The sequence below is a fragment of the Aquila chrysaetos genome, chromosome 11 (assembly GCF_900496995.4).
Source record: "Aquila chrysaetos chrysaetos chromosome 11, bAquChr1.4, whole genome shotgun sequence".
Taxonomy (NCBI): Eukaryota; Metazoa; Chordata; class Aves; order Accipitriformes; family Accipitridae; genus Aquila; species Aquila chrysaetos.
The window spans coordinates 5,465,703-5,479,486 of NC_044014.1; the positions used below are offsets into that span (position 1 = coordinate 5,465,703).

The following is a 13,784-nucleotide window of genomic DNA, read 5'->3' on the forward strand; positions in this document are numbered from 1 at the left end:
TAGTAAACTGCACAAATCTGGTATTCACTTAAAATATTTCCTGCAGCAAGAACCACTGCAAGATTAAAGTGAGGATTTAAAGTAAAATTGCTTTTTGGCAGGAATGCAAACTTGCAAAGGGAAAATAAAGTCCATTTTCATCATCATAATATTTAGATGACCAACTCTTTCTCGACAACCTTTAACAAGGACTGTCACATACACCAGAGATTTTACAAATAGCAGGCTTTGAAATTTGTATTTTCCCTGCTAATTCAAAAGCCTGAAGCCATTAATTTTAATCACTGATTTTAAACAAACAAACAAACAGGCTGCCAAGCTAAACAAAATAGGGAATCTATACAAAAGTTTGTAGAACAAAACAGCTCTCAAATTAATGATAACACAAAACAGTTTTCAGACCAGCGTGTGGCCGCTCATATAACATAGCACATTTGAGTACAGAAACAAAGGTAAATTGCACGTTTTAGTTGATATTCCCAAGAACAAAAGCTGACTTTACTGATTTTCAGGGAAAAGGGTGTGAAAGAGTAGACAAACCCCAACCAAGCAGCAGGATGGTCCTGCCGGTGGCGCAGAGGCTGCTGCGATGCACTGAATAGCTTGGTGTCTGCATGCATCTTGTTCCCAACTACTGGCCACAAATTAATGCTTACCCCGCTCCGAGTTTAAGAGGGTAAAGTATTGAAAATGCAAATGTATGAATAAGTAAAAGCAGATATTGGTAACACATGAATGGCCATGCTACATGAACAGTATGACACATACAGAGCTCTTCTGCACTTACAAAACAAGAAAACAACAACAACAAAGTATTTCAAGATAACTGAATTGTAAAGCACAGAGTCTTCAGGGAACTTTAGTCCAACCTCTTTGGTCCAGCTTCCTTCTTAGTATGAAGCAGACCTCTGGCACCCAGTCCCAACGTAATTCAAGATTTTCTTGTCGCTGAAAACGGTCAATGTCCTTGGGCAATGTGCCTGCAGCTTTCTTGTAGCAAGTTCCTATATAACTTCAGATATAAAACTTAACATTTTAGTGGAACAGCAACTGTTCCTACCACTTGTCTACGAGGCAGAATAAGGAGTAAATGAATGAGATACAGAGCATCTTCTATTGCAACTCAACTACTGAATTGCTAGATAGATGTCAAATGGTTGGAACATTGTGCAGAAGGAGGAAGACCCAGGAAAGATGCGTGCATCTTGGCGTTACTCAGTCTCTACGCAACTTGTGAAAAGAAATTGGAATCCTCAGTGTCTTAGATTTACCTTTTAAATGGGCATAACCCCTGTTTCATCTCGTGGGACTAGTCTCGGGCTTTAGCAGCCCTTGAAGAACCTCACAGGGAGAAAATATGTACATAAAAACGCTCAGAAATGCCAGAAATTCTTCTATAAACCAAGCGCACTGGCTGCCCCTGCAAAAAAAGTCTCACAATTATAGTAGTAGCGAGCAAAAGCAATAGACTTTCAAGCTTGATGAGGATAAAAAGCAATTTGGTGTAAGCAGGGAGGGCAGGAATCCAGAGCGGAGCGACAGCTCCATCTAACACAACAGGAAACTGCGATTCCTTCTGTAAACACCAGCGGTGAGGTGGGAGGAAACCCAACTTCTACATAAACAGCCAGGCTGGAGCCCCGGCCCGGAGGAACGCAGCCCTGCGAGGAGGAACACGCTGTTCCCGGAGCAGCATTGCCATATTAATACAATACCGAGCCCAGGCTCATTGGAGGAGGTGACAAATTAATGGCAAGTCAGCAGCCCTCCGACAAAGATGCTCGGCTCAGGGTGGTTGTGCCAGCAGCGCTCCCCACGCTTGTACTGGTCTGTCTGGGGGATGAAGAGGGAAGGTAGGGTGCAGGCAGATAGATGCTCAGACACACGCAAAAAAAAAAAAAAAAAAAAAAGTGAAGAGCAATTCAGGACAAGGGCGAAGAATGCTGAGCTCGAAAACGTCATTAACAGTAGTCCTGTCTGAACTGGAAACATCAAGAAATGTAAGTCAGGTAGTTATGGAAAAGAGTCTGCCTGATTTCCTGCAGACAGATGAAAAGAATATTTCAGTCAACAGGTTAAAGCAGACACGGTATTCTCTTCCCTGCAGAAGGCTGAAAATAAAACAGATGAGTCAGGAATAATTTCTCCTCTCCTTTTTCCAGCCCTGCTCAGTTTACGTCCCCTCCGACTCGGGTCATCACCCTGCTCTACCTCCCATCAGCTCCACTCATCACAGGCAGAGAACCAGCAAAACAACCTCAAAACGTCTATTAAGTAACGACGACGTGGTAATTCCTATATCCTTCGTGTAACCAACAGCTGTCTGATCTTGAAAATTCCTCTTAACATTATAAAGCCATTAAGGTCTCATTTTAAGTATGTGAGAAACTTTCGCACTGCATCTTTAGAAGAAATCCCTGCTTAAGAGAGACTTAGTTTCAACTTCCAGGAACCCTGGTATGAAGACACCAGGGAATAAAACCAAGTTCTTGTTTTCATGCTTTTTAAACATTTTTTTCTCTAACGAGAAACCTAAAAAAAGCCTCTTAAGATGCAAGCCTAAAAAAAGCCTCCAAAGATGCCGCTTCTCTGCAGCTGGAGGAGGCACTGATTTCACCACTTGGCTGTGGCACGACTCTTCTTACAGTGACACAGAGATGATATGCAGAAAGACCAAATCTATAGGAAAAACTTCAAAACAGTAATAAAACACAAACCTCCCTCCTACTCTGGAGCTTTGTAACTGTGCAATACATAAATCCAGCATAACTATATCGCTAAAGCCACAATATCTACATATTGAAGAAATCCCTCAGCCTGTGACAGTATTTTCTACAGCCATCTTAAGAATCGCTCTAAGACCGTCCAGATTTGTTTTAATGTAGACATCAGAAATCAATGAGTGTGTGGGAAATGAACCTGGAGTAATGCAGACGGTAATTCCATCATCCTATTTTGGGAACTACAGAAAGGAGGTGGCACTGCCACTGGTGAGACAGCCACCGTCACACAGCGCCCTGCCCCACTGCATCTATAGTTTCTCCCTAAAGGTTAAAAGAAGAGCAGGTTTCTATTTCACTCTCTCAAATAGGCATATTTTTACACTATTTAGAGTTCTAATTATCATATTCACAGCTCCCCTATCAACATTAGCTATTTACATAGTGGCTTTTTTACCTGCACAGCTATTCTTCTTTATTTTGTGGATCATCTGAATATTTTTCGTATTTTATTTATAAGTGGTCTCTGCTTGCCCACTTTTACTGTCTGAATACAAAAGAAAACAAGGGTCAGCCAAGCTTTACCTTTATAAATAGAGGTCTACATACAGATCTCTGATACAGAATGGGCAGACATATCAATCGGTGCATATCTTGTCCTGGAAAACAGGAATGAATCGTCCCTTTAGCACCACAAATGTTGAAGTATGAGATTCCTGGGGGGGTTGTGTTTATTTTGGGGGTGGGATGGCAGGAGGGGACAGAGTAGTTTGGGTTTCTCTTCCTTATTAGTGCTCCTCGGTCCACTCACTTCTCTCCTTCTCCAAAATTACTGTCTGCAGATGCAGATTGACAGATCATCGATGCTGTTTGCAGAACGAAGCCAAAACTACAGTCTGCAAGTTTAAGAAATAGAGTAATGGAAAAGAAAAGTAATGGAAAATGGAACAGCAATGCTGGCAAGGGGCAGAAAAAATGAGCAGGGACTCATAAAACCTCACTTTGCTCTCAGCTCCGCTACTGGCGTACTGGCTGACCTTGAGCAAAGCTCTTTATCTTGCCCTGCCCTAGATTCACTATCTGTAAAATGGCGTAACGACATTGGCCTCTGGAAAACGTTGTGAGCTTCTTCTAATGCTCTGCTATGTAAACCATTTCAAATTTTAGACCATTGGATAACTTCTATGCACGGTTACTAGATTTAATGTGCATTGTCAGGAAAAATACGTGCAAATCCAATTGCTATCAGAAACGTGAAGTGTTTCTTTAATTTGATGAGCTCCATCTCATCAATATTTCTGGTAACAAGCCTGTAAAACTAGCTATAGGAACTATTCACTGCATACCCATCCCTCCCATCTCACCAAAAAGGCAGCTTTACAAGAGCGGGGAGATGGAAAGACTGAGAAACCTTGATAGAATTTGATGGGAAAAAATGACGGACACAAGAACAAGGTTTGGTTAACTAGTAACACAGAAGATTTTAACGGGGTGCCTATAGCATAGCTATGCCATGACACTCAGCACAGCCCCAGCACTGGTGCCATTAACACGCCGCTGCTCGCACCGACAGGACCAGCTACCGTCCTGGTGCCAGCCTGCGGAGTTAGTGTGCAATAAAAGCAGAGGCTAATGGATCTACTCGCACGTTACACACACGTATGTATTTTTTTTCGCAGTGTGTGTGCCTACACGTGCGCAGGTGTTTGTCTCCAGAAACAAGCTCCGGGCAGAGCACTCACAACAAATTGCACAACCCCACTGGCTTCCAGCCTTGTGCTTCATCTTATCAGCGCACCAGCGTATCTGATATTAACCCAGAAATTCAAGAGCTACTCCACCTGGCTGCCTAATTCATCTCTAGTCACTAAAATATGGTAGCCAAGATCTTCTCAATTCACTAAACTTTAAAAGAAAATAACTAGTCACCTGTGTTCTGTCTTCCAAGTTTAAGATACAAGTGCTTCCTGTTACCTACAGATAGGAGGTCAACATCATCAGTTAGTATAAGATCGATGCATTCTTTTATAGCCTTTTGATATAGGGGAGTTGAGACTTACTTTTTAGTCATATTCTTCTCTTTGAGGCAGGCGACCTGATTCGGGAATCACAATGACCTGTATGTATCCAGAAGGCAAAATAAAGTCTTTCTTTTTTTCTATATCCAGAACACAGCCTCCAAAATAATACTAGATATTCATTTGGGCCCAGTTATAAACACTGTGGGGACTTGCTGCCAAGTCCAGCCAGGGATCCTAGAGGCCCCAGCAGTTTATGGGAGTGAGGAATGACTTTATTTACAACAAAAGTTAAGTTCCACAGTACCCCAGTTTCTATTTCTAACGTTGCTTTCTTTCACTCCAAGTGCACGTAAATTCACATTTGAAAAATATTTTCCAGCTTCTCCTATTTCTTGGACGGCAGAGTCTTTCCTTTAACTGCTCAGGATAGGCTGCCTCCATCACATCCAAACTCTACTTAATAGGACTCCTTCTGCTTACTCATGGCTTTAAGTATTCCTGTCCAGTCCACAGGTACCTTTAAATTTCAAAGCCCAGAAGATGAAAGGATTGAATCTTTCCTTGTTCCAAATCTGTATTTACTGACTTGACTGTTTGAAGTCTAGAGACTACACAGAATTACTGCCGGCTCCCCGGGAAGGAAATCTAGATGTGGAGAGGGGAAAAGGTGAGCTTCTTCAGACAAACCACTTCATACAGTTCCCTCTTCTCAGAGCTGAATACTTGGCTTTGGAAGCGCTTTTTAATCCCACACTTGGGGATTGGTTCTCTTCTGGAAATATGTTGCTCTTTATTTCCATTGCCTTCAGCTGCCTCTTCCCTCCCTCCCTCCCTCCTCTTCTCCTGCTGCTGCAAAAGAGACTGAGGAAAGTCAGAAGATAACGACTTTCAGACCACCCAAACACAGCAACTGAGGGAGATGAAGGCAGCTCAAAAAAATTAACGGCACCGGAGCGCTCATTTGTGCATCCAGTTCCTCAACACCTGGTCCTCCCAGGCCACTTTTAATAGACTCGACACGTGCCAAGTAACCTGCGAAGGTCTCCCAACGTTTCTTCAGCGCACTAACCATCATCACGTGCCCGTTGTTATCTTTCGGGAAACAGCTGAAAGTCTAGTTCATAACAACAGTATCAACTTCCCTCTTGATAAATACCTGGCTCGGTTCCTGACCTTCCCAGATTTCTCAGCTGAGTTTTTCTTCCTGCCCTGATTATTCATTCCTGCAAGGCTTAGCGCTGCCAGCCCGTTAGCCCTGTCTGTACTATAGCCAAAGGAATTCAGGCAGGTCCACCTACTGCTCTCTCCCATCCTCTTCTGCATGGATCTCTCGTTCTTACGCTGTTTTTAAAGGACTCAATGACAAATGGGTTATTGACCGCGGAGGTCCTTCTCTTCTGCCAGATAATTACGCGGAGTCACTTGGATGCAATTTCACCTGGTGCATTTCAAAATACAAAGTCAGCCGTTCTGCAAGAAACTGAGTTCGAGGGATGGATTTTTTTTTTTTCTTCCCTCCCCTCCATCTCTGGAACAATGAAATGATAACGTGATGAAGAGAAATAGCAAAGCCTGTATCTGTTAGTGATACCCACCTTTCCAGAACTGAGAGTTACCCCTAAACTCACCTCCGCCTTCCCCCAAAGCAAGCAGTAATGACCTGCTTAATCTAAACTAGAAGAGCTCACATCAAACTCCAGATATGACATCATGGTGCGAGCACGCCTGTGACAGAGAAGCGTGAACCGCCTGTGACAGATGCTAGCGTGCTGAGGGCTGCTGAGGTTACTGGGATACCACATTAGACATGGTGAGCCTCATAAAAATATGAAAACATAGAAATCCGGTTCAAAAAGGAGCAGAGGAAAGTTAGGAACTGAGAGCAACCACAAGGAACTTTGTTATTCTTACTCTGGTTAAAGGCGAAAGGACAAATCCAGGTTAGTTTGTATTTTACAGTGTGAAGAGCACAACGCGGAGAGAAGGGCACACTGTCCTAAAACGCCTGCCAGCATCTGCCAGGGGAAGCGAGGAAGGGAAGGAAGGCTGGTTTAAGTTGTGTGTTGAACATCCCAAGACTTCTTCGCTTGGTCAGCGGGAGGGATTCAAGAGGACCAAAAACATATTTGCAGAAGAAAAAAGAAAACATCCTCCCAGCACACTGAACCTCATCACACAGAATATTGAGGTCTCGTCACACTGACCTCACTCCTGGGTGTGGGATGCTCTTTACACAGTCATGGTTTCTGCTCAGAGGACGTTCGCCTCCTTTCTTCGTATTTTCATCAGTACCAACCCAGCCGCGCTGCCCCGGCATGCGCTTTGCAGGCCCAAACGCCTTCTACCGACGTCTCTCACGTCCTTCACGGAAAGGGAAGATTTCTTTCGTGAAAGCTGCAGCTCGGCAGCCCTGCCCAGGCTGGCAGAGAAACGGCTCGCTGGTGCTGCAAGCGCTCATCTGCCAGAGGTTTTGATACGAAAAGCAGGGCTACGTCACCCGCCAGAGGCAGAGGGAAGATCTGCCCTGGGGAGGCTGCCCACCACCGCGGCAGGACGGGTACCACCAGTTACACCACCGGTTACACCACCAGTTACTGGTTACGCAGGAGGGGAGAGCTGGAAAGGGCGCATCGCCCCAGACGGGGACACAGCACTAATGAAAGGGGTCGATCGGCCACCGCACGGTGTGTCACCCTGCTCATCGCCCGGCTCCAGCAGAGGTGAGCCCAGGCAGGGCGCGCTTCAGCCCTGCTCCCGTCCCGTGGTTTAACCCCAGCCAGCAGCTAAGCACCACGCAGCCGCTCACTCACTCCCCCCCCACCCAGTGGGATGGGGGAGAAAATCGGGAAAAAGAAGCAAAACCCACGGGTTGAGATAAGAACAGTTTAATAGAACAGAAAAGAAGAAACGAATAATGATAATGATGACACTAATAAAATGACAACAGCAATAATGAAAGGATTGGAATGTACAAATGATGCGCAGAGCAATTGCTCACCACCCGCCGACCGGCACCCAGCTAGTCCCCGAGCGGCGATTCCCCGCCCCCACTTCCCAGTTCCTATACTAGATGGGACGTCCCATGGTATGGAATACCCTGTTGGCCAGTTTGGGTCAGCTGCCCTGGCTGTGTCCTGTGCCAACTTCTTGTGCCCCTCCAGCTTTCTCGCTGGCTGGGCATGAGAAGCTGAAAAATCCTTGACATTAGTCTAAACACTACTAGCAGCAACTGAAAACATCGGTGTTATCAACATTCTTCTCATACTGAACTCAAAACATAGCACCGTACCAGCTACTAGGAAGACAGTTAACTCTATTCCAGCTGAAACTAGGACAGGCGTGCGAAGTTTTTCTTGAGTTCTTTAAGACTCACGATTCCCATTTTCCATAGGAAGACATCCCCCTTATGCATACACAGAGCCAGAGCAACCTTCCCCCGCCTCTGCCGCATCCTCTCATAAACACGCCCGGTATTTGAACAAATGCACAGAGAATCACTGAAGGACAAAAGCAGCACCGGGAGCGGACTGTAGAGGATGAAAATTGAAAAAGACAGAAAGTTTTACTTTATCCGAGATACACAATATTGTACTTGACCAGCTACTAAAACGATGTGAAACTTAACAACAAAGAAGTGCTTTCCAAACACTTCCCCTGCATCCCCATTCCCTCGTTTCCCTGGGCCGTTGCACGGTATTCACCGATTTATGTAGATATGTTGCTATGAAAGCATAAAAATATTTTACCAAAGGTAACTCCATCTCTAGGTAGCAAAAACACTCCTGGAAATGAACTCAAAATAAAATTAAAAATTAACGACTCTAAGGAGTCACATATTAGGCGGTGGCTTTTCAAAACAGTGGTTCAATCTGCCTCCAGGGAACAGCGCTTTACAGCCTACTCTCCATTTCTTTTCATTTTAGGTTCTTTACATATGAAAAAAAGCTTTGCTTTCAGCAATGTTTGCTCTGGTCTGGGGATAAACATGTGCTCCTGGTCAGCTTCTCTAGCACCTTCCTTTTGTCCCTAGCGATACAGAAAATAAGCATCATTGCAACCAGAGGTGCAACAGGGCAAAACGATTGTCTGGACGTACACATGATGTATCCACTACAGTGGAGTTTTCCTATACAAGACCTATATGCAGCCTATGCATTTTCCGTACAACGTACCGGAGGCACGTTTTACTCTCCAGCTCAAACACAGCCCGAATTCTGCAAATGTTCAGCAGAGAAGACTGAGAGAACAGTATTGGTTTCGTGAACCGAGAATAAAAATCACAAGGCATTATGTTATACTGGAGATCAGGAAACTGTAGCGTGAAAGCTTTAATTGTCTCCAACGTCAGTAAATGCCAGCAATGTTCCACAGAGCACAACGCAGCTTTGAAACTGAGGAGAAAAGCAGCAGTACAAAAAATCGATTGTATCGATACCAAAGTTGTAAGTTTGATCTGTAATGCAGAATCAGTATTTTGCCCAAGCTGAACATACAGTCGCTATGCATCAGAATATTCTTCTGCTGGAGAGATGACGACTAGATCTAGAAAAAGATTTGCTTTCAAAGAAAGAAGTGCAGAAACAGTACAACCTAAACCAAAAAAACCCCAATCCTCAGTGACACACCGCTGACTTACTACTAACTTCAGAAATAAAGGCTTAATTCACGCTCATTTTTACGTATCACCCCCTAAACGTGCCGAACGGCTTAGAAGCAATATGCAGCCTTAGCTTAGAAGGTTTAAGCCAGCCTGTGTCGGGGGCTGCATCTTGTACAGGTCATCCCCTGTTCATCCCCAGCACGGTTTTGCCTTGCGGTGCCGCATCCCGCCCTCATCATTCCTGCAAGACTGAACACTTCAGCGGGCAGTTCACTCCGGCAACTCCATCTGCAGAGCCACAGTTTCATAACCCAGCAATGTGTCTTTACGTGGTTTACAAATAATTAGCATCCGTCCTGCGGCTCCGAGTACACTCCGGTTACGCCCGACTCGACCAAAACAACGAAATAATAATAATAATACTGAAGGAAAAATACTACTAGTTATATTGTTACCTCTCGACGGCCACTCCCATCCTCCTCCCAAAAAAAAAAAAAAAAAAAAAACCCTCACCAAAACCCAAACAAACCCCAAAGTCAGCTGAACACGCTGTTTAGTTACAAGCATCCCCCTCTCCAGCGAATCTATTATTAATAATCAGAGCGCATCTGCTAAAACGGGCAAAGGCGGCCAGCTGCCCGCTCTGCCGACGCGGACACGCCGCACTCATTCGCTGCCCCCGGGTTTTTAACAGCTTCTTACATTCCTGGCTTTATTTCCCGGGGCATTTCTCCGTGACAAAGCGCCTGGGTGGGAGGGAGCGCGCTCAAATATTTCTCCAAACTTTGCCGGACCCGGGTCCTCGTCCCTACCGACTTCTGGAGCTTTGCAACCAGTTCCCCCCCCCGCCCACCCCAGTTTGCACGGCTTCTCTGGGGGGGGGGGGGGAGCGTTTAAAGTTGGCCATAGGGCTGTTTTTCCCCCTGCCGCCCGGCAGACGAAGACAAACAGCGCATTCTTGCTCTAGTTTCTCACTGGACTCGGAATACCAAACCGGAGCCAAGGCCAGCCCTTTTCTTTGGACCTCACCGACCGGGAGCTGTTCGCCTCCCTTCCCCTCTCCCGAAAAAGGGACGCACCGGCGGGGGGGGGGGGGGGAAACGCGGACCGAGGGGGACCTCACCCGCGACGACGGGACCAAGCCCCGGGGGCCGGGACCGCACACAAACCCCCCCCCCCCGTCCCCGTCCCCCCCGCCCCAGCCCGGGCTGTCTGCCCTTACCCTGCCCGCAGGCTCCGCGCTGGATGGCGATGACGGGCGGCTGGCGGAGGCGCTCGGCGCGGCGGCTGGCGGCCCGCAGCTGGCAAGGGCTGGCGTAGGTAACGGCGTCGCTACCGCAAACCGGCTCGCTGCTGGAGCACACGCAGCGCCCGGCGGCCGCCCGTTTGCGGACGGTGGCCGAAACCGGCACGCCGCCGGGGGTTACGACGCATTGAAGCCCCTCACCGCAAGGCGGTCCCCCCCCCCCCGCCGCCGGGCCCGCCGCAGGGTTCGCCCTCCTCAGCCCCGCAAACGCGGCAACAACCGCAGCCGTCCAGCACGGCACCGCCGGGGCAGGAGGAGGGCAGAGGCGGGCACCGGGACCGCTCGCAGCGCTCCGGGCAGGCGGGCGGCGGGGCGGCGACGGCGGCTGTGGCTGTGGCGGGCAGCAGTGCCGCCAGCAGCAGGCTCCAGCCCCACAGCGGCATGGCGGCGAGGAGAGGCGAGGCGAGGAGCGGGGCCGGTGAAGGGCGGCGAGGCGGGCGGGCGGCTTTTAGCCGTGGGGCGGAGGAGGGGGGGGGGGGGGGGGGGACGTGAGGGGCGGGCGGCGGGGCGGGGCGGCGGGAACGGCCTCCCACGGGCCGTGACACCCCACCGGGGCCGTGACACCCCCCTGGACCGTGACACCCCCCCCCCGGGGCCGTGACACCCACCCCCGGGGCCGTGACACCCCCCCACACCAGCCAGACCCACTCTCCCCCCCACCCCCCCGCCTTTTTGGGGCAAATTGAAGGGAACTGGTAAAACTTGGCCGCGGGTGAAGCCGCGGAAAGGGGGATGCGGAGGGGGTGGGGTGGGGCTGGGCACTCTTCCCCACTTCAGGAATTACGGGAAAGGGGCATCGGAAGAAGTAAGGGGGCGGTGATTTCTCTGGGCGATAAGGCGGCGGGTGGAAGAGCAGATAAGGAGGGCAGGGCCGCCAGCCGGTCCCCCGGTAGGAAAAGTGAAACGGTCCATGCAAATGTATGCAAATGCACGGCATCCCCGCCGGGAACGCCCGGTACTCCCGCCTGCGGCGGTGTGAGAAATTCCCGGCGCAGGGAGGAGGAGGAGGAGGAGGAGGAGGAGGGGGAGGAGGAGGAAGGCAGCTCCTGCTCGCCCCCTCGCTGCTCCGGAGGTGCTCGGAGCCTCAGGGCAAGGTGGGTGCTAGCAATTAGCACAAGGTTAATCAGCCGGCAGAAAAAAAAAAAAAAAAAAAGAAAGAAAAAAAAAAAAAGGCTGATCCAATTTGTCTGGCAGCTGTGCAACCGCCAGCACCTATAGACAGAGGCCTTCTCGCCATATGCTCTTTTAGCACGCGCAAGGCAGTTTAATCACACACAAGCACCTTCCCAGAGAACAAGACATCATTTCCAAAGCTAGTAGGGAAAGGTATAACAAGAACTAATAGCTGGAAATCGAGCACGGCCGATTTTTCAATTACAAGCCGATTAAACTTTTGAAAAGACTACCAACCTGTAATTATTTAAGTGTATCTTTATCAGGCACCCGATAACCAAGGGCCTAACGAACTTTACAAACCATTAGGCAAGATGAAATGCTGTTAACTGTTAAGATGAGCTGCGACTAAGAAACTGAGGGTGCCAGGGACTACATTCATACAGAAGGATACAAACTCTTTTCCCTTACAAAAAGTGGAATAATCTTTAGCAAGGAGCCACCAGAGCAGGTGGAAGCACAGCATCCCAAGTGTCAGAATTCAAACCTAATTGTTCCAGGGAACAATATAAAAATCTCATCAAACTGTGACCACAAACCCACAAATGTGCAAAACTTACTTAACTGCTTGGTGTAGTACCTGAGGGTGGGAAACCACGTAGACTCTAACGTTGCCAGTAAAAGCTCCAGTACCAACCCCTTACATCTGCTGTTACATCCAGTAACTCCTATGCTGTGCAAGAAAAGAGATTTCAGGAGAATTACTTCACTTCTGAAGTGACCAAAATAGTAAAGTAGTAATCTGGAACAACTCACAGCAAAAATTCCTTAGTGTTAAAATCATTACAGTGTTAAAAAGTCTAAGAAAAAGCTCAAAAATGTTTACAATTTTAAATATTTTTAAAATATGTGTGTATATATATAAAAAATATGGATAGATACCATGGTAGTGTTTCCAAATTATTTATTGTTTATTGGCTACTTTTAATAAGCTTTGGGGTTTCGGGATTTTTTTTCCCCCTTTTAAACAAAGACAAGTCTTTAAGGAAAGATGAACAGTTTCTAGGAAAAAAAATATATAAGTCCAGAAAAGATCTTATAAGCTCCTATTTAGAAGCAGAAAGAAAATATTCAAAGACCAGTGAATTACTGTGGGGTTTAGTCCTACCCCGCCCAGAAAGGCTATCTGCTTTTCTATCACATTACCTTTGTCAGGTAACTTACTGTTTGAAGCTGTTGGAGCCTTATCTCCCTAGGTAGGAAAAAATCACAGGTAGTGGGAAAGCTCCTTGTTCAGTCGTCCTCTCTCCATGGATGTCTGTGTCTTTTTTAGCTTGGTATCCTTTGACATCGGTCATTCTAGGGAGCAAAGGCAAGGCATGAAGAGAGGCTCAAAAATAGATTAACAAAAGCCCTTTTGACAGAACCCCCCTCAGAATAGTTATAATTTAGTAAGTCAGTACCCTAGTTCAAAACCTAAATAAAGTGAATGCATCCTTGCCTCAAGAAAGGAGTTATTAATCCATGAAAGTATAAAGTGGTTACTTAACTGTTCATCTTATAAAGTTTGCAAATCTTCAGCTATATATATAACTACTTCAAGAACTACTGCAAGTTTATGGTGTTCTCGCACAGAAGCTTGGAATTATATTTATCTTTTCTGTGATGTATGATTATTTTTTTGCACAAATCAGCCAGCACTATCACCTTCAACCTCTTTGACAGACTACTGAAGACCTGTGATACACTAGCCAATATTTTTTCTTAAATAAACAGAACAGAAAAGGGAAGTACATTTGTTGATAGACAGATAAGGGTTAAACACTGCAGAGGAAATAAAATATATCCCAAGGTCTTAAGTGAAAACCATCAATTAGCAGTTGACTTCTAATTAATTAGCAGAGACTAGTATTGAGGACCTTCTGCTGTTATGTGTTTTGTTTCTTAAACCAGGTAAGGATGGGAATCTTAATCTGAGTATTAAAATATAATTTTTTTTATAATACTGTTATAGGTTTCACATG

The 13,784-nt window shown here is 46.7% G+C and overlaps 1 protein-coding gene across 1 annotated transcript in view; it reads right to left on the reverse strand.

Moving 5' to 3' along the window:
• The window catches only part of HTRA1 (HtrA serine peptidase 1), a 34,490-nt gene extending 23,390 nt beyond the window's left edge, over nt 1-11,100 (reverse strand). The window contains 2 exon segments of the mRNA XM_030030591.2: nt 10,564-10,795; nt 10,797-11,100. Coding sequence (XP_029886451.1) covers nt 10,564-10,795; nt 10,797-11,030 — 466 coding nt within the window. The 5' untranslated portion in view covers nt 11,031-11,100.
• Between the last annotated feature and the right edge of the window lie 2,684 nt (nt 11,101-13,784).